This window comes from Callionymus lyra, chromosome 15, assembly GCF_982586985.1.
Source record: "Callionymus lyra chromosome 15, fCalLyr1.hap1.1, whole genome shotgun sequence".
NCBI classification, from domain to species: domain Eukaryota; kingdom Metazoa; phylum Chordata; class Actinopteri; order Syngnathiformes; family Callionymidae; genus Callionymus; species Callionymus lyra.
This window is the reverse complement of record NC_141832.1, coordinates 5,839,986-5,859,326: the sequence shown is the minus strand read 5'-3', so window position 1 is coordinate 5,859,326 and position 19,341 is coordinate 5,839,986. Positions and strand designations below refer to the sequence as shown.

Sequence of the window (19,341 nt, the reverse complement as noted above, 5' to 3'; positions counted from 1 at the left end):
GTCATCATAGACGAACAGAAGGTTTTCTTTGAATGTGAGCTTTAATCTAATGATCAGTTGATGTTTAAATATATCCTCAAACACACCAGGTGATGATTGAAGACGTTTATTATGACCAACAAATGCAGACGGACAGAAACACCAGAACCACAACCAACTCTGAACGTTCTTCTCGTTCTTCTCGTTTGTTTCCAAAATCTCTGTGTCAAATGTTTGAATCTTGTGATTTTTCTTCACCTGGACACCAATGTTTAGCTTATTCTAAGAGGTCAAAGGTCAGTATGTGGCGACCAAAACAAGCTGGAATATGAAGGATTACACAACGACTTCCAAAGATCTGCATCGATAGTGTCCACTCGAGTTAGAAAGTCTAACAGAAACACAACCAGGTTCTGACCCGACATCTTTTTAAAAAACTAGAAAGTGTTACAGCAGGTGATAAGAGATAATTCTGCTACAGATCAACTCGACCGAGTCTTCAAGAGTCTGACGTGAAGTTTTGGTCCCATCAACTACTGGAGGTTCTGTCCCACTCCACGTGGTTCCTCACGGGGAACCCGACCCTCTTTGGAGGTTCTCTTTCTGTCCCGTTCTGTTGGTACAGGTTGGATTCGTAGCTGGTCTGGCCGTCGGGAAGAGGTTCTAACAACGATCCGGCTCCATTGGACAGGTCTGGACTCTCCAGGTGGTAGAAGGTTTGGGTTTCTCCCAGACCAAAACTCTCCACCATGTCGATGACTGACGGCGTCGACGGGTCGGTCGGCGTCTCCTCTTCGATGCGGGTCAGCGTCGGCAGGATGTCCACCAGCTCGGCCATCTCCATGGGTCGGATCACCTCGGTGATGCTCGTCGGGAACTCCTGGTTTTCGCAGTAGGACTCCTGAGTCACCATCACCGTGTAGTCCGCCTCCAGCTGGGCCACGGCGGCGGAGTCCAGGGCCGACTCGATCAAGGTGCCGGAGCAGCCCAGCTCGCCCTGGCCGATGACCGTCAGGTCCAGCGTGGACTGGGCGGTGATGTCCACGGGGTAGCCTCCCTTGGCCACGCCCTCCAGCAGGTCCAGGGCCGACTCCTCGGGCACCACCATCATCCCGGCTGGAGTGGAGACCTCGGCCATGACCAGGTTGGCTGGAGTCGTGCTCATCAAACCTTCTAGAAACAAAAGGAACACAGCGGTGTCTGGACTATTGCCAAAGTTAGATTTTCAAATTTTGACCTGGACAGCTCCAGTAGTGCTTTGCCGCCCAGCCAACCAATCACAGTCGGTCACTTTAACATGGCAACTTAGAATGTAAATAAAGTATTACAGCGACCAATGAGGAGTTGACTGTTTAGTTCCCTTGGCATATGTGTGTTGTGTCTCAGTGTCTGGAGTATTTGTGAGTATTTCCACGTCGTACCTGTGACTTTCCTCTGGCACAGCATCCGGTGTGGCCAGGTCAGCCTGGCGGTCAGACTCTCCTCCTCCTCTTCTCCGTCAGGATGTGGCGGCGGGTCTCCTCCCATCACCAGACCCAGCGGCACCGCTCCCACCCACTGTTTGGACCGGACACACTGGAGGCAGTCCATGACCCAGCGGGCGTCTCGCCACACCATGTCCAGTCGCTACGGCAACAAGGAGGACTTGACATATTTGTTGAGACTAAAGTCGGTCTGGTTTTGGGGTCTCACGTGGGCCATGTCGGTGACGTGGTTCAGGCGCTCCCGGGCCTCCTGCACCTCCTTGGTGTCCAGCGCCTCCCGGAGAGCCTGCTGGGCCAGATGGGTGTCCAGCTCCAGCCTCACCCAGGCCTGGCAGTACTCGGACAGGAAGTCTCTCTCGTACATCCAGAAGTGAACTGGAAGTGAGCGGAGGGTCAGCTGGAGGACCACGGACCCGTAACATTACGACCACTCACTCAGCTCGAAGATCTGCAGCGGCAGGGTGAGTCCCGGCTCTTTGGTGCCCACTAGAGGCCAGTAGCTGGAGCTGAAGTCCTCGCTGGGCGGCAGCAGCAGCAGCATGGAGATGTTCTCTCCGAACTGCAGCAGCTCGCGAGTGTAGACGCCGTACTGGTACGCCTGAGGAAGCCACGCGACAAACTTTTTTTGTTCGTAGGCTTTTTAATTCAGTATAAAATGTAGAAATAATTACGACAACAAAATAAACCTTTCACTATAGACATTATTCAATTTAATTATATATCATATAATATATTAGTATTAGTAATATAGAAGTTATAATATAACTTCATTTACTCATTAAAAAAACTAAACAATAAAAACATGTTAAATTCAACAATCCTATGTTTTGATGTCACTCACATACTTCCATGTATCGATTCTCAATATATTTTTTAAATGTTTTTATTCATGAATTAATTCTTCTGAGACGCAGTGCCTCACTTACCCTGTAGAGGGGGATGTTGAGCTTCGTGAGCAGCAGGGTGACCGCTGCTCTCAGGGATCTGATGAACTCTGACAGGTTCTCTGGACTCTCGTCGTCGCTGCTCAACGGGTCCTGGGCAGGCTCGGAGGCCGCGGTGTAGACGTGACTCTGCAGCCACTCCCACTCCTCCCTGACACACACACACACACACGCACACACACACACACACACACACACGATCAACAACACAAGCCTGTCCTGCACTCTTTCTTTTTCTGAAAACAAGCTGTTCTTTGGCATCTCTGAAGAGAAACCAGTCGACTGCCAAGTGCAGTTCTTTTTATAGCAGCGTGACTGAACCTCCTGTAGTATCCTTTTAGTCCACTGATGTTTGATACAGCAGACGAGCAGACGCGTCTCTCACTGTGTTCATTTATCTCCTCGCTGTCTCACGACACTGTGTCCACTGGAGACTCTCTCTGCAGATCTGTCGACTCTCACAACAACCGATGTGGCCCAGAGCTCTGTGCTCTCCAGGGACCAGGTTTTCCCGCCAGTGCAAGAACAAACACGCGCCATAGATAAGGGCGAGCTATTTTTTATCTTCTGACTTCAAAAAGGGACTTTTACTTCTTCCATGTAAGTCGCATTCATGCCAAAAGATGCCCTCGCCACCCAGCAGAGGGCAGTAGGCCACCCCCATGTAAGGCCCTACTTCCCACAAACCAGTCAGTATTTCAGACTCAGGGAAGTGGACTGCTGGGCTAGATTTGTGGAGGGCATCGGTGGCATTCGTAGAACCAGTTACCAAGATAACCCGGGGCTTCTACATCATGCATGCTCTGCCCTCTAAAGGCTGTTGCAATGGTTTACCTCCCAGCAGAGGGCAGTAGACCAACCCTGAATAAGTCTTTAATTCCTACAAACAAGTATTTCTAACGAAGGGAAGGGGACTACTGGGCTAGATGTGTGGAGGGCATTGTGGGCATTCTTCAATGTTTTTTTTTCAAGACCAAACTTTGAGGCAGTAATAATCAATAGAAAAATAAATGATATAAGTTGTTACTCATTGTGACAGTGTGAAGAGGGCGTAGCAAGCATTCATAGAACCAGTAGTTATAAAGATAACCTGTCTTTCGTTGTTTTTTTTCTTTATCTCGCTTGTCGCAATCATTCATTTTTTACCGCTTATCACTTCTTATTAGGGTCGTTGCATATCCCATATCCCAGCTACTTAGGGTGAGAGGCGGGGGACTACAGAGTAGTGAGGAACTCAGTCCCCCGAGGAAACCAACGCAAGCAGAGGGACCACCATGTTTGGGCTATTTTTGTACATCATTGAGTGTGTCGCGGGTCACCTGGACACGTGGGCGTTGTGCCGGACTCTGGTGTGGCACAGCAGGCTGGGCAGCCGCTGAGGCACCAGCACACGGATCTGCTCCACCGAGCTGCAGAGCTTCAGTATGCCCACGTAGAGGCCCGGCTGCGCCCTCTGCAGGCTGTGCCTGTGGAAGGAGAGTTTGTCCTGCACGGCACAGACCGGGTCAGCTCCAGTTCACCACAAAAGCTCCGAGGGCAGTCTCACACCTTCAGCTTCTCGTACAGCATGTCCATGGCGGTGGGCTCGGGCAGCAGCGGCGTCCTGCTGCGGTTCTTCTCCAGGCGAGCCAGAGGCAGCCAGTGAAAGGGAGGATCTGCGGGACTGAGAAGAGACAATGAAAAATCCTGCAAATGAGAAGTGAAATCATATCAAACACGTCTCGGGAGCTTCACGTCCCTGACGTAATCCCTGTCAAATATGGATCAAGAGTTCTCCTCCGGGATTGTTGTTTCCCGTAGCAACAGCCAGTGAACTCCGTGGATCCGTCTGCAGCTCTTTTACTTCAGGATTTCATGGAAGTCCCGTTTTCCTGCTTCGTTTATTGAAATAACAAATGTTTTTTCTCTAAATTAATGTTTAAGTCCTGCAGACCCTTAGATGCAGCTTCTGTTTGACCATAAATGACGTTATTATATAAAAATAAATACATGTTTTAATGCATAACTAAATGTATAAATTATTTAAAAAATGTGTGAATACTTTCATTTTTTATATATATATATATATATATATATATATATATATATATACAATTATTTTAGTTAAAGAATGTTGCTATATCTGAGAATCAAAGCACTGAATAATACACAATAAATACATACATGTCTCAAATGGATCTTAGATGATGAAAAAGACGATGATGAAGATGATGAAGATAGTGATGATGATGATGATGATGATGATGGAGATAAAGATAAAGTGATGATGATGAAGATAAAGATAAATATAAAGATAAAGTGATGATGATGATGACGAAGATCATGATGATAAAGATAAAGTGATGATGATGATGATGAAGATAAATATAAAGATAAAGTGATGATGATGATGAAGATAAAGATAAAGATAAAGATAAAGATAAAGATGAAGGTGATGATGATGATGACGAAGATGATGATATAAAGATGACGAAGATGATGATATAAAGATGACGAAGATGATGATGATTATGATGACGACGCACATGACCTCTGACCCTTGGACCAAGGTAACTGATGACCCCTGATATAGTGTTTTGACAGACAAGCAAGAAGGTTTGGTTCACCTGGGAGGAGCCGAGAACTCCTTGAGCGTCACCAGCAGGATGTTTCCCTGGCGGTCCTTCAGCGGCTCGTAGTAGACCTGGCCCAGGTCCGTGGTTCCCAGGGACGACTGACAGGGTTAGAGTTGAGAGGATGAAACACTTCATGCTTCTGATGAGGCAACATCAGCTGCTCCACCCTCTACCTGCAGCTGCGACACGGCTCGCAGGATGTTGTGGCGGTTCTGCAGGAGCGAGGAGTTGGACGAGTGGGCCGTGGCCAGAGCCTGCTGCAGCCACGGGACCTGCTGCCACGCACAGGACAGCTGTGGAGACAGGACCGCTGCTCACACGCCAACATGACAGGTGGCCTCAGCGACGGGTCTCACCTTGGCCAGCCACAGGAAGTCGTGGGTGAAGGAGGTGGTGCAGCACTGGATCTCCACCAGAGGCAGCTGGTCCTCAGCCGTCAGGAGGAGGTTCTCCTTGTAGTAGAAGATGGTGGCCAGATAGACGCCCCTGAAGGGAGACATTGGTTCAGATTGATGGTCTGGACACGAGGAGAGTCACTGATGCAGACTCTGTCTGTTTGTTTGCTGGAATATTATTGTTTTATTGTGTTGCAATTAAACTATCGGCCTCTAGATGGCAGCATTCATTATGTCCTCCACAGCTAGAGGAAGAATGATGACTGAGGACGAGAGGATACAGTGAGTCCAGCAGCTTTTAAAGCTGATTTCGGACATATTTTGGTTTGAAAACAAATGAATACCATACTACACATATATACTTGTTACTACACTATCACAACACTAGAGTCAAGTACTGGACAATACTACACATATATACTTGTTACTACACTATTACAACACCAGAGTCAAGTACTGGACAATACTACACATATATACTTGTTAATACACTATCACAACACCAGAGTCAAGTACTGGACAATACTACACATATATACTTGTTACTACACTATCACAACACCAGAGTCAAGTACTGGACAATACTACACATATATACTTGTTACTACACTATTACAACACCAGAGTCAAGTACTGGACAATACTACACATATATACTTGTTACTACACTATTACAACACCAGAGTCAAATACTCCACAATACTACACATATATACTTGTTACTACACTATCACAACACCAGAGTCAAGTACTCCACAATACTACACATATATACTTGTTACTACACTATCACAACACCAGAGTCAAGTACTCCACAATACTACACATATACTGTATACTTGTTACTACACTATCACAACACCAGAGTCAAGTACTGGACAATACTACACATATATACTTGTTACTACACTATCACAACACCAGAGTCAAGTACTGGACAATACTACACATATATACTTGTTACTACACTATCGCAACACCAGAGTCAAGTACTCCACAATACTACACATATATACTTGTTACTACACTATTACAACACCAGAGTCAAGTACTCCACAATACTACACATATATACTTGTTACTACACTATCACAACACCAGAGTCAAGTACTCCACAATACTACACATATATACTTGTTACTACACTATCACAACACCAGAGTCAAGTACTCCACAATACTACACATATATACTTGTTACTACACTATCACAACACCATAGTCAAGTACTCCACAATACTACACATATATACTTGTTACTACACTATCACAACACCAGAGTCAAGTACTCCACAATACTACACATATATACTTGTTACTACACTATCACAACACCAGAGTCAAGTACTCCACAATACTACGAATACATCCTTGCTACTACAGCATCATGATATATCACTATACATTACAATACATTGTATCATTGACCATGTATCGTGTGTATTTTTAAAACTTTTTGAGTGAATGATGCTTCAAGCAATAACTCATGGCTACTTTGCAGGTTAGTTAAATGCAGGTTTAAGAGAGTTACCCTGTGATAAACGAGGGGCGACTGTACATGAAACATGGGACACTATAATAAATCTCTCGCCGGTGGATCTTTCTGATGAAGCAATAACCTCACACCTACAGGAACAATGGTTTTAGAGAGGTTTTATCTTCTTACTCCACATCAGAGAAGCTTCGCTTCCCCGTCACGAGCTCACACTCTCTGTTCTTGACTCGAGCCACGCGCCTGTCAATCTAGAACCACCCTGCAGGTGCGGCGTGAAGACGGTGAAGACGAGTTACCTTTGAAGCAGACGCACAAACTTGGTGGCGGACTGGAAGAGTTGTTTGATGCCGCGGGACATGGACAGACGTTTGCCGGGACTTTGAGGTTTGGAGCTGACTGAGAACGAGAGGAAACAGTCATGATGATGAAGAAGAAGAAGAAGATGATGAAGTAAGTAAGTAAGTAATTTGTATTTATATAGCGCTTTTCCAGACCAGGGTCACAAAGCACTTAAACAATCAAAACAATATTCAATAAAGTAAAAATCTGAAGCAGGAGGAGGGTTTCATCTTGTTCACTTGTGCCGAAATATCACCCAAAGATACAGCACTGAAGGAAGACCAAGAGGAGGAGAAGGGCTCAGAGACAGTAGGGTTTCCAAAAAAAGGGGGAGAGATTTTCTCTTTGATCAATTGAATTTTGTCAATGAAAAATCTCAACAATGCATTGCTGTCAGCTTCACAGAAGACATCTGCAGGAGACATGAGAGAACTAATCGTGTCAAACAACTTTTTGGTTTTTCTTAATTTCTGCTACCAGTTTTCTGATGTAATCAGATCTAGCAGTTTCCGCCATCTCATTGTAAGAAGACATCAGATCCCCGAGGTGAAGTCTGTGCACCTCAAGTTTTGATGATGAAAGGTGATGATGAAGATGAAGATAATGATGAAGATGAAGATGAAGATAATGACGAAGATGAAGATGAAGATGAAGATAATGATGAAGATGAAGATGATGAATCACCTATGCAGTAGGCCCTGTAGTGCGGTTCTTTGGCGTCCTCCAGCAGCTTCTTGACCAGACCCTGGTGGTTTCTGAACTGAGACTTCACACCTACACACTGTCTCCAACCTGCAGACAGATGCAGTTGTGTAGTCCTTGTGACACACAAACCTAGTAGGTGAATTACAGTAAACCCCAGGTGTGTAAGGATTGACATGATCTTTGTTTTACTACAGATTATTTCTACACATGTCCATCAGGTCCATCTGGTCCATCAGGTCCACCAGGTCTGGTCCTACAGAGAAGGTGCTTGAGGTCAATAAAGGGTCAACATCGTACTCACTGGAAGGGGCGAGACTGAGCGGGGTGGAGGTCTGTGGGGGCCCCCATCCCTTCACGTTGTAGGCACTGACTCTCACAGAGTACTGTGTTCCCTGAAGCACAGAAGGTCCTGAGCTGCCTCTTCATTGGTCAGTGGACATATGGTGACGTGTCTTACCGACGTGAGGCCCTTGATGCTGTAGGAAGAGTTCTTGGTCTCTGTGACGTGTGCTGAGCCCAGGACGTTCTTGAAGGAGGTGGTGGTGCTCCACTCCACTGTGGACGAGTCCACCTTTAGATCAGGGTCAAGCGGCTCGGACGCAGACTGACCTTTGTAGCGGGTGATCAGACCCATGTTGTCGCCCTCGGGCTCCTTGATGACCACGAAGAGTGACGACGTGCTGGTCACCAGCACCGACACGTGACTGGGAGGACCCGGCAGCTCTGTGACAAACACACAAATACACAACCTCAGTGAACATTGAAGACGTACTTTGATGTGTTGCAACAGTAAATACACAACCTCAGTGAACATTGAAGACGTACTTTGATGTGTTGCAACAGTAAATACACAACCACAGTGAACATTGAAGACGTACTGTGATGTTTTGCAACAGTAAATACACAACCTCAGTGAACATTGAAGATGTACTTTGATGTGTTGCAACAGTAAATACACAACCACAATGAACATTGAAGATGTACTTTGATGTGTTGCAACAGTAAATACACAACCACAGTGAACATTGAAGACGTACTTTGATGTTTTGCAACAGTAAATACACAACCACAGTGAACATTGAAGACGTACTTTGATGTGTTGCAACAGTAAATACACAACCACAATGAACATTGAAGATGTACTTTGATGTGTTGCAACAGTAAATACACAACCACAATGAACATTGAAGACGTACTTTGATGTTTTGCAACAGTAAATACACAAGTATAGTATGACGATACATTAGTGACGTTACATGTGTGACGATACATATCACGATACAAGTATGAAAAAACATGTGTGACGATACATGTGTGACGATACGTATCACGATACATGTATCACGATACAAGTATGAAAAAACATGTGTGACGATACATGTGTGACGATACGTATCACGATACATGTATCACGATACAAGTATGAAAAAACATGTGTGACGATACATGTGTGACGATACATGTGTGACGATACGTATCACGATACATGTATCACGATACAAGTATGAAAAAACATTTGTGACGATACATGTGTGACGATACATGTGTGACGATACATGTGTGACGATACGTATCGCGATACATGTATCACGATACAAGTATGAAAAAACATTTGTGACGATACATGTGTGACGATACTTCTACGTGGAAGGAATTCAATCTTCGGCTCAATGGAGTCGAACCGTCGACTCTCTAGAGCTGATGTATGTTTACAGTAAATGATGCTGTTGATTATGTGTGTATCCTGAGACGTGAACGTCCTCGTTGTACACATGAAACATCATCATCTGTCGCAGTTAAACGCAGTAACGCGCCATGATGTGAGCAAAGCTGCTTTCAATCTTAATTCTCAATCTGTGTTCATACATTTTTAAAGCCACTTGAAACCATCACTGCAGTGCTTAAATCTTCATCATCTCCGGCTCTGAATGATGACAGCGACACATTATCATTAGAGCAATATTAGCCTCAGCAGGAATCCCATCATGAAAGCAGCATTTAAACATATCCTGACTCTCACTGGAGGACATTTTGAAGAATAACACAGACGTGAAGCTAATCTCATCACTAGGAGTCAATAATCTGTCCTGACAAGTACATAGTGTAGTAACAAGTATATATGTGTAGTATTGCCCAGTACTTGACTCTGGTGTTGTGATAGTGTAGTAACAAGTATATATGTGTAGTATTGCCCAGTACTTGACTCTGGTGTTGTGATAGTGTAGTAACAAGTATATATGTGTAGTATTGTCCAGTACTTGACTCTGGTGTTGTGATAGTGTAGTAACAAGTATATATGTGTAGTATTGTCCAGTACTTGACTCTGGTGTTGTGATAGTGTAGTAACAAGTATATATGTGTAGTATTGTCCAGTACTTGACTCTGGTGTTGTGATAGTGTAGTAACAAGTATATATGTGTAGTATTGCCCAGTACTTGACTCTGGTGTTGTGATAGTGTAGTAACAAGTATATATGTGTAGTATTGTCCAGTACTTGACTCTGGTGTTGTGATAGTGTAGTAACAAGTATATATGTGTAGTATTGTCCAGTATTTGACTCTGGTGTTGTGATAGTGTAGTAACAAGTATATATGTGTAGTATTGTGGAGTACTTGACTCTGGTGTTGTGATAGTGTAGTAACAAGTATATATGTGTAGTATTGTGGAGTACTTGACTCTGGTGTTGTGATAGTGTAGTAACAAGTATATATGTGTAGTATTGTGGAGTACTTGACTCTGGTGTTGTGATAGTGTAGTAACAAGTATATATGTGTAGTATTGTCGAGTACTTGACTCTGGTGTTGTGATAGTGTAGTAACAAATATATATGTGTAGTATTGTCCAGTACTTGACTCTGGTGTTGTGATAGTGTAGTAACAAATATATATGTGTAGTATTGTCTAGTACTTGACTCTGGTGTTGTGATAGTGTAGTAACAAGTATATATGTCTAGTATTGTCCAGTACTTGACTCTGGTGTTGTGATAGTGTAGTAACAAGTATATATGTGTAGTATTGTCCAGTACTTGACTCTGGTGTTGTGATAGTGTAGTAACAAGTATATATGTGTAGTATTGTCCAGTACTTGACTCTGGTGTTGTGATAGTGTAGTAACAAGTATATATGTGTAGTAATGTCCAGTACTTGACTCTGGTGTTGTGATAGTGTAGTAACAGGTATATGTGTAGTATTGTCCAGTACTTGACTCTGGTGTTGTGATAGTGTAGTAACAAGTATATATGTGTAGTAATGTCCAGTACTTGACTCTGGTGTTGTGATAGTGTAGTAACAGGTATATGTGTAGTATTGTCCAGTACTTGACTCTGGTGTTGTGATAGTGTAGTAACAAGTATATATGTGTAGTATTGTCCAGTACTTGACTCTGGTGTTGTGATAGTGTAGTAACAAGTATATATGTGTAGTATTGTCCAGTACTTGACTCTGGTGTTGTGATAGTGTAGTAACAAGGATATATGTGTAGTATTGTCCAGTACTTGACTCTGGTGTTGTGATAGTGTAGTAACACGTATACATGTGTAGTATTGTCCAGTACTTGACTCTGGTGTTGTGATAGTGTAGTAAAAAGTATATATGTGTAGTATTGTCCAGTACTTGACTCTCTCTCTTTAATCACCATGACCCCGATGCAACACAAGGGATACCTCAAACACATTTGTTTAAGGGCCTCCGGGTCACCTTGACCCTGAGATCACAAGGGTTAAGCTTTTCCTTGTCATGACACCGAGTTTGGAAAAGAAGTTGAAGGTGAAGAAACCTTCACGTGGAGACGATGTTAGCGTCGCATCATTCAAACGACAGCCTGTCACTCAGGCGTGTGCAGTAACTTGAGAGTCTGATGAATAATCCATGAAGGGGTCGAGGACGAGACTTTCAAGTCGGTGGAATTAAAAGAGCCGACGGGGAAATCTATGAAACCAGGTCACCGTTGAAAACACATTTCCAAGAATTTAAATGTCCAAAGATTGCAACGCAATATGTAACTTTAATATGTATGTTTTTGAAAGATTCAAAGCAGGAAGGTTGCTGGTTAGATTCCAGCTTCTCAACTGCATTTATAATGGTTATAAAGTATATATTTACTATTACTGACCTTGAACTAAACACAGTTTTTCAAACAAATCCTGTTAGATAGAACATAGTTCCAGGGGTGACAAAGTGCAAAACAGAATGAACAAAGTTCAAGAGATGACAAAGTGCAAAATAAAAAGAACAACATGTCAGGGATGTCAAAGCGCAAATATAAAGAACAAGGGTCCAGAGATGAGAAAGTGCAAATAAAAAGAACAACATGTCAGGGATGTCAAAGCGCAAATATAAAGAACAAGGGTCCAGAGATGAGAAAGTGCAAATAAAAAGAACAACATGTCAGGGATGTCAAAGCGCAAATAGATAGAACATAGTTCCAGGGATGACAAAGTGCAAATAGAAAGAACAAAGTTCCAGGGATGACAAATTGCAAATAGAATGAACAAAGGTCCAGAGATGAGAAAGTGCAAATAAAAAGAACAACGTGTCAGGGATGTCAAAGCGCAAATAGATAGAACATAGTTCCAGGGATGACAAAGTGCAAATAGAAAGAACAAAGTCCAAGGATGACAAAGAGCAAATAAAAAGGAACAAAGTTCAGGGACGACAAAGTGCATATAAAAAGAACAAAGTCCCAGGGATGACAAAACGCAAATATAAGGAACAAAGTTCAAGAGATGACAAAGTGCAAATAAAAAGAAAAACGTGTCAGGGATGACAAAGTGCAAATAAAAAGAACAAAGTTCCAGGAATGACAAATTGCAAATAGAATGAACAAAGTCCAAGAGATGACAAAGTGCAAATAAAAAGAACAACGTGTCAGGGATGACAAAGTGCAAAAAAAGAACAAACGCAAGGGATGACAAATTGCAAATAAAGAGAACAAAGTTCCATGGATGACAAAGTGCAAATATAAGGAACAAATGTCAAGAGATGACAAAGTGCAACTAAAAAGAAAAAGTGTCTTATTGTAACATGGGATTTAGTGAACAATAGGGACTTTTAAAAATGTAGTTTTTATATTATTTATTATTTATATTTTATATCTCCCTCGTGTTATCTCTGGACAAAAACAAACAACAACCAAAGACCTACAATATACTGGGATGATATCAGTGCTGTTTACACTTTTTTCACTTTATTCCTTCCTACAAAAGGAAAATATTCAGTTGATCTGGTCCAACAGGAAGTGGAGGCTCACCTGCGTTGAGGAAGTGGAGGCTCACCTGTGTTGAGGAAGTGGAGGCTCACCTGTGTTGAGGAAGTGGAGGCTCACCTGTGTTGAGGAAGTGGAGGCTCACCTGTGTTGAGGAAGTGGAGGCTCACCTGTGTTGAGGAAGTGGAGGCTCACCTGTGTTGAGGAAGTGGAGGCTCACCTGTGTTGAGGAAGTGGAGGCTCACCTGTGTTGAGGAAGTTGTCCTTCATCCTGCAGTAGAGCTGCAGCCGGAGGCTCCACAGGCGGATCTGTCGATGGACGTCGGCCTGAGTCTGAAGTCCCGCCCCGGTCTTCTTCACCAGCTCCTTCTTCCTCTCCTCCACCCTCTTCTCCGCCAGAGCCACCAGAGCGTCCAGCTTCACCGCCCACTCGCTGGGCCGACACACTGGAGAAGACGAGGATCAACGGACTTTTGTCTTTCAGCAGTTTTGAAACATCGTGTTTGGATCATTCATCCTGAGATCCATCCATGGAGAGCGAAGGAACCCGACTCACTCAGATCAGATCACAGTGGACTCACTAGTTAACGGGTCCATGTGAGAATCTTTCAGCAGCGTTCTCTTGATGCGAGGCTTCGTTTGGATGTAACTGCTGCTGCTGGATTCCATTTATCTCAACTTAAAACCAGAACTGTGTGACGTTCTCTCGCTGGTTCTGTTCTTCTCTCTTGTCTTATCGATCCTTTATTTAGGATCCTGTCAAGTCTTCAAACCCGCGTCGCTGACACAGCAGGATGTTTTATGGTGTTTTTAAAAAACCTTCCACGTTTCTAATGTTGACAATGTTATTAATAATTAAAAAAAAAAATAGGTTTCAATCATCTCCATATTAAAAGGTGTCATTTGTTTAGTTTTATTTAATAATTTAATATTTCCCAAATTATTATTTTTATTTATTCATAATGATTTTTTTTAAATCAATATTTTCCAATGATTAAAAAAAAATAAATCTTCTAAATTAATTTTCTTTCTTTTATTATTTGTTGTATATAAAATTCAATATATAAATGTTGATTAGAGTCACCAGACTAAACCAACAGAGCACAGAGCTACTGGATCGTGGGGGTTCTATGTCATCACATGACCGTCTGTGTGTCGCACGATTGGCTGAAAGTTTAGTACTAAAGTTAGAAATGTCTGGTGACTCTATTATACCAACATATATATATATTGAATTTGAAATACTACAAATTAAAAAAAAAAGTAATTTAGAACATTTATTTTTGAATTATTTGAATTAAAAACTCTATGTACAAATATAATATTAAACTTTTTTTAATTCAATTATTCCCGCCAAAAATTGAACTTCAACATAGATATTGTTGAATTAAATCACTTAACAAACAACATTTATTCATTAAATGTAGAATATTCTGATGACACAAGTGTTTGGATCACATGTTCCTGCAGTACTTACAGACGGGGTTGTGTTGGGCTCCGGACCGGGTCAGCACGTGCATCAGGGGGGAGTTGTGGGTGAGGGCGGCGACGTCCAGGGGGACCAGGCCCTGCTCGCTGACCCGGTTGACCCCCTTCTCCCTCTCCCGGTCCTTCTCCTTGCGCTCCCCTCTCTCCCACATGCTCCCCCCTCCTCCCCCGTCCCTCTTGTCCCGGGACAGCAGGGTCTGCACGGCCAGGGTGTCCTCGTTCTCCACCGCCTCCCACAGGGTCTTGTACTGTCGGGTCGGGCAGAGGTCGTTAAACAGAGTCATGGCGACCCGCCTCGTCCATCAGCCGCTAAATCACGGCACGGTAATGAATTCAGAGCGACACCGAGTCAGCATGTAATGTGAGGAAGATCTCATTATCTGGGCCGTAAAGAACCGGGCCGGGGTGGGGGGGGGTGCAGGTAAACACTCGCCCCCCGACAGTAGAGAGACGGGAAATCTTACGGCTTCTGCTTTGCCCACGTGTCGGGGTGCGTCCGCCTCCTCCGCCGCCCCCGACTCCCCTCGCTTCAGGCGCACCGACAGGTTTCTGTAGATGCGTTTGGGCGACACCGGACCCATGGAGCGCCGGCGCTGAGGCGGGTTCCTCACCGAGACGTTCATGACGGAACAGGTCGCCCGCGGAGGAGGAGGGAGACCTTCAGGGTTACCTTCAATCACAACAATCATGGATGAGATGTTTGTTTGGAGTGTTTGTAAGTGTAAGGAAATGACAACTTTACTGTAATCAATCCTCTAGATTTAACACACATTTCAAATAGTCACTTGATTAACTGATAAGTAAGTAAGTATTTTTTATTTGTATAGCGCTTTTCCAGACCAGGGTCACAAAGCGCTTAAACAATCAAAACAATATTCAATAAAGTACATACTTTAAAGGTCAAGATTAAACTGATAACACAACAGGAGTTCCAGAAAATCAAGGAAAAGCCTGAACAAATAAAAACGTCTTAAGATGTTTCTTGAAGGAGTCAGTAGATCATCAAGAGCAAAGAGAGAGAAGATTGTCGAGCAATAAGAGCAGAGAGTGATATGAGAGGAGGAGGAGGAGAAGGTGGAGGAGGAGGAGAAAGAGAGGAAGGAGGTGGAGGAGGAGGAGGAAGAGGAGGAGGAGGAGAGTATGAGGGGATGAGGAGGAGGGGATGAGGAGGAGGAGGAGGAGGAGAAAGAGAGGAAGGAGGTGGAGGAGGAGAGTATGAGGGGATGAGGAGGAGGGGATGAGGAGGAGGAGGAAGAGTATGAGAGGAGGAGGAGAAGGAGGAAGACTATGAGAGGAGGAGGAGAAGGAGGATGAGAGGAAGAGGGGAAGGAGGTCAAGGAGGAGGAGGAAGAGGGGGAGGGGGAAGGAGGTGGAGGAGGTGGAGGAGGAAGAAGAGTAGGAGGAGGGGGAAGGAGGTGGAGAGGATGAGAGGAAGGAGGTGGAGGAGGAAGAAGAGTAGGAGGAGGGGGAAGGAGGTGGAGAGGATGAGGGGATTAGAGGAGGAGGATGAGGAGGATGAGGAAGAGGAAGGGAAGGAGGGAAGGAGGGAAGGAGGTGGAGGAGGACGAAGAGGATGAGAGGAGGAGGAAAAGGAAGAGGAAGAGGAAGAGGAGAAAGTCATTAGAAACCTGCAGTGGAAGGAGAAGAGAAGCATAAAAACACAATATAGTGTCAGACCTGAACAGAAGAATCCTCAGTAAATGCAATTTTCTGTGAGGAGTGTGTGTGTGTGTGTGTGTGTGTGTGTGTGTGTGTGTGTGTGTGTGTGTGTGTGTGTGTGTGGGTGGATAAAAGAATAGAAGTTGCATTAACGGTGGAAGAGAAAACCATTTATCATCTTTTATCTTCAAGCCTTTTTGTCTGCAGTGTTTAATTTCTCATCTGAACGTTAGCAAGACTGACAGTCGATCGACTGAACCAGAGGAAAGTTGTATTTCTTTGAGGAACTGTGTGATTAAAGCTCATGATTTGTGTATCATTTAAATCACCGTGACGACAGTAACATGACCATTAGCATCTGTTGATGTAAAAGGATTTTTCCATTGTTTACTCATTACAGGATGTCACAACCTCTCGCTAATGGCTACATAATTCCAGGCAGAAGAGGAAACAAGGTCGCATGAGGATACAGTCTTGAACAACTATAAAAAGGATCATCAAAGAGTAAACAAATGTGTTTTCAAGACTAGAAACAGAGTTGTAGGTCTAAAAACACTGGAAAAGACTAGAAAAGGGAGATTAGATACCAGAGCCAGGGTCACTCAAAGACTAAAACACTAAGTTGTAAAGGTCTAGAACTGTCATGAGGGACTAGAAACAAGGTTCAAAAACTATTTAAGCAAAGTCGCTGAAAGACTAGAAATGTCTAATAAAAGACTAGAAAACAGTAATGGGAGACTAGAAACAGTCTATAAAGACTATAAAACAGTCTTGAAATACTAGAAAAGGGGAATGAAAGACTAATAAACAGTCTTGAAGTCTAGAAAAGGGGAAAGAAAGACTATAAAACAGTCTTGAAAGTCTTGAAAAGGGGAATAAAAGACTATAAAACAGTCTTCAAAGACTTGAAAAGGGGAATGAAAGACTATAAAACAGTCTTGAAAGACTAGAAAAGGGGAATGAAAGACTAGAAAACAGTCTTTAAAGACTAGGAAAGGGTAAAGAAAGACCGTAAAACCGTCTTGAAAGACTAGAAAAGGGTAATGAAAGACTAGAAAACAGTCTTGAAAGGCTACAAATCAGTCTCGAAAGACTAGAAAAGGGGAATGAAAGACAACAAAACAGTCTTGAAAGACTAGTAAAAGCGGAATGGAAGACTAGAAAACAGTCTTGAAAGGCCAGAAAACAGTCTTGAAAGACTAGAAAAGGGGAATGAATGACTAGAAAACAGTCTTGGAGGACTAGAAAAGGGGAATGAAAAACTAGAAAACAGTCTTGAAAGACTAGAAAAGGGGAATGAAAAACTAGAAAACAGTCTTGAAAGACCAGAAGACATGTTTTTATCCGCACAGACATCATGTTTTTCACTCAGAAATGAACATCTTTACATCTTGACAAAATATAAAAACTTGTGATGACAAAATGTTTGACAAAACTAAATAGTTTCAGTCAGAGTTTTGTTGAGAAAACTCTCCTGTTGGTCCAAAGTTGAACTGATCTGACGCTACGATCATCAGCTCCATGTCTTTCAACCTCTCAAGTCTCGCTGACAAGAAGTCCATCACCAGCAGGAGCCGCCAGGAGGATGAGGCGTGATGAGGGTAATACCTACCATTGTTATTGGTGCTGCTCATCTCTGTTTGTTTTCAGTGCTGGAAAGTGCTGACGCGGCAGCTGAGCGAGGAGATTTGCTTCAGGGTTTGCTTTCTTTTGAGGCATCACAAAAACGAAAGAAGCCAGAGGAGCCTGAGGGGACGAGAGAGTCCTTGTAAACCACGATATGAGAGCTTAGTGGAGCACAAATCCTGTGTGTTTAGCAGTTACACAAGTCGCACACTCCAATGATTCACTGTGGTTTCGCTGCACAGATGCTGTGTTTCAGATTGTGGTCTGTTTCTATTCACTTGTTCTCAAGTGTTTAACTCTGACCTTAAATGGAAACGAACCACGACCGCAGGCACTTTTGTCCAAATGTACTGTTTGATTCGTGCATTATGATTAAATCAAGCGTCTGCAGCTGATAATGCCGCAGAAAAACGTTTAGAAAAAAATGTTTTAGCAACAGTGTTTCCATTAGTGTCAGTCAAACTTAAAATATAAGAATAGTTCACAATACAAACAAATGAAAACTCAATAGTGCAGGTAAAGCACTAATGTTATTTATTTAATTGAAGCTGTAATATTGTGGTAACTTTAGTTTTCTCTAAGTGAATTACTTATTCAATTTATTTTTATGGGACTTATTTTATGTAAAAGATTGAGTACCTATTATACATTATTAGCAGTATTAGTCGTAGCATTTTAGAACTACTATACATGTAAAAAACACTATTTTTCATCTGTTAAATACTTTGTTTTCGGTTTAACTCGAGTTTGTTGCTGATGTTTACACTTAATTTAGAGACTTAGCTCAAGTTTGTTCACTCACTTAATGTCCAATACATTCTCTAAACTAAATTCAATTAACAACCATGTAAAACTGTATCATAAACTTTATTCTAAATAAAAACTGTTTGACAGATTAAACTAATCTGATCGTAATGTGTTGTGTCTAAGTGTCGTCAATACAGATTTCACACAACTCTATGAACTAAAATAACATGTTTAGAAAAATATGATGGAGTGTAACAAACTTGTATATTATTTAACATTAGAACTACAAGTATTTATACACATTTGTTTAATGGCTGCACTGAAACAACTCAGTTATACAACTTTTGCACAAGTTTTCATTTCCCTTCTTACCTTGTCACGCTCAGCACTTTAATCACTCTTCAAGTTGGGGTTTGTGTTTGGTTAAGAAGAAAAGCTCCGTTTGGTTGAGATAATAATCCATCTTGACTTCTCTCCTGACACTTTGGAGATGAAGTGCAGATGAAGCACCTGAACGCACCGCAGCAGGAAGCGTCAGTCACGCACTCGTTATTCATGTTCCGCCCACTTCCGGCTCCAGTTCGATAAAGTTTTGTTCGATTTATTGTAAGTCAAAGTTATATATTTGTGGAATCAATAATCATTGCAAAGCTGTTTTAAAACA

At 42.8% G+C, this 19,341-nt stretch overlaps 1 protein-coding gene across 2 annotated transcripts; it reads right to left on the bottom strand.

Moving 5' to 3' along the window:
• Positions 1-90: 90 nt before the first annotated feature.
• On the bottom strand, positions 91-19,178 carry LOC148064642 (ankyrin repeat and fibronectin type-III domain-containing protein 1-like). 2 transcript variants are annotated; one of them, XM_087809655.1, is made up of 20 exons: positions 19,050-19,178; positions 17,917-18,050; positions 15,110-15,315; positions 14,635-14,893; positions 13,403-13,603; positions 8,565-8,678; positions 8,413-8,510; positions 8,257-8,347; positions 7,935-8,042; positions 7,208-7,307; positions 5,379-5,508; positions 5,196-5,315; positions 5,014-5,120; positions 3,956-4,070; positions 3,727-3,893; positions 2,390-2,558; positions 1,899-2,061; positions 1,672-1,838; positions 1,401-1,605; positions 91-1,152 (listed from the first exon to the last, which is right to left on the bottom strand). In XM_087809655.1, exons 2-20 carry the CDS (start codon positions 17,936-17,938, stop codon positions 509-511), a joined length of 3,186 nt encoding a protein of 1,061 aa, XP_087665781.1. In that variant the 5' UTR covers positions 17,939-18,050; positions 19,050-19,178; the 3' UTR covers positions 91-508. The 2 variants fall into 2 exon arrangements, with proteins under 2 accessions (XP_087665781.1, XP_087665782.1); XM_087809656.1 differs by having other exon boundaries at positions 15,110-15,303.
• Between the last annotated feature and the right edge of the window lie 163 nt (positions 19,179-19,341).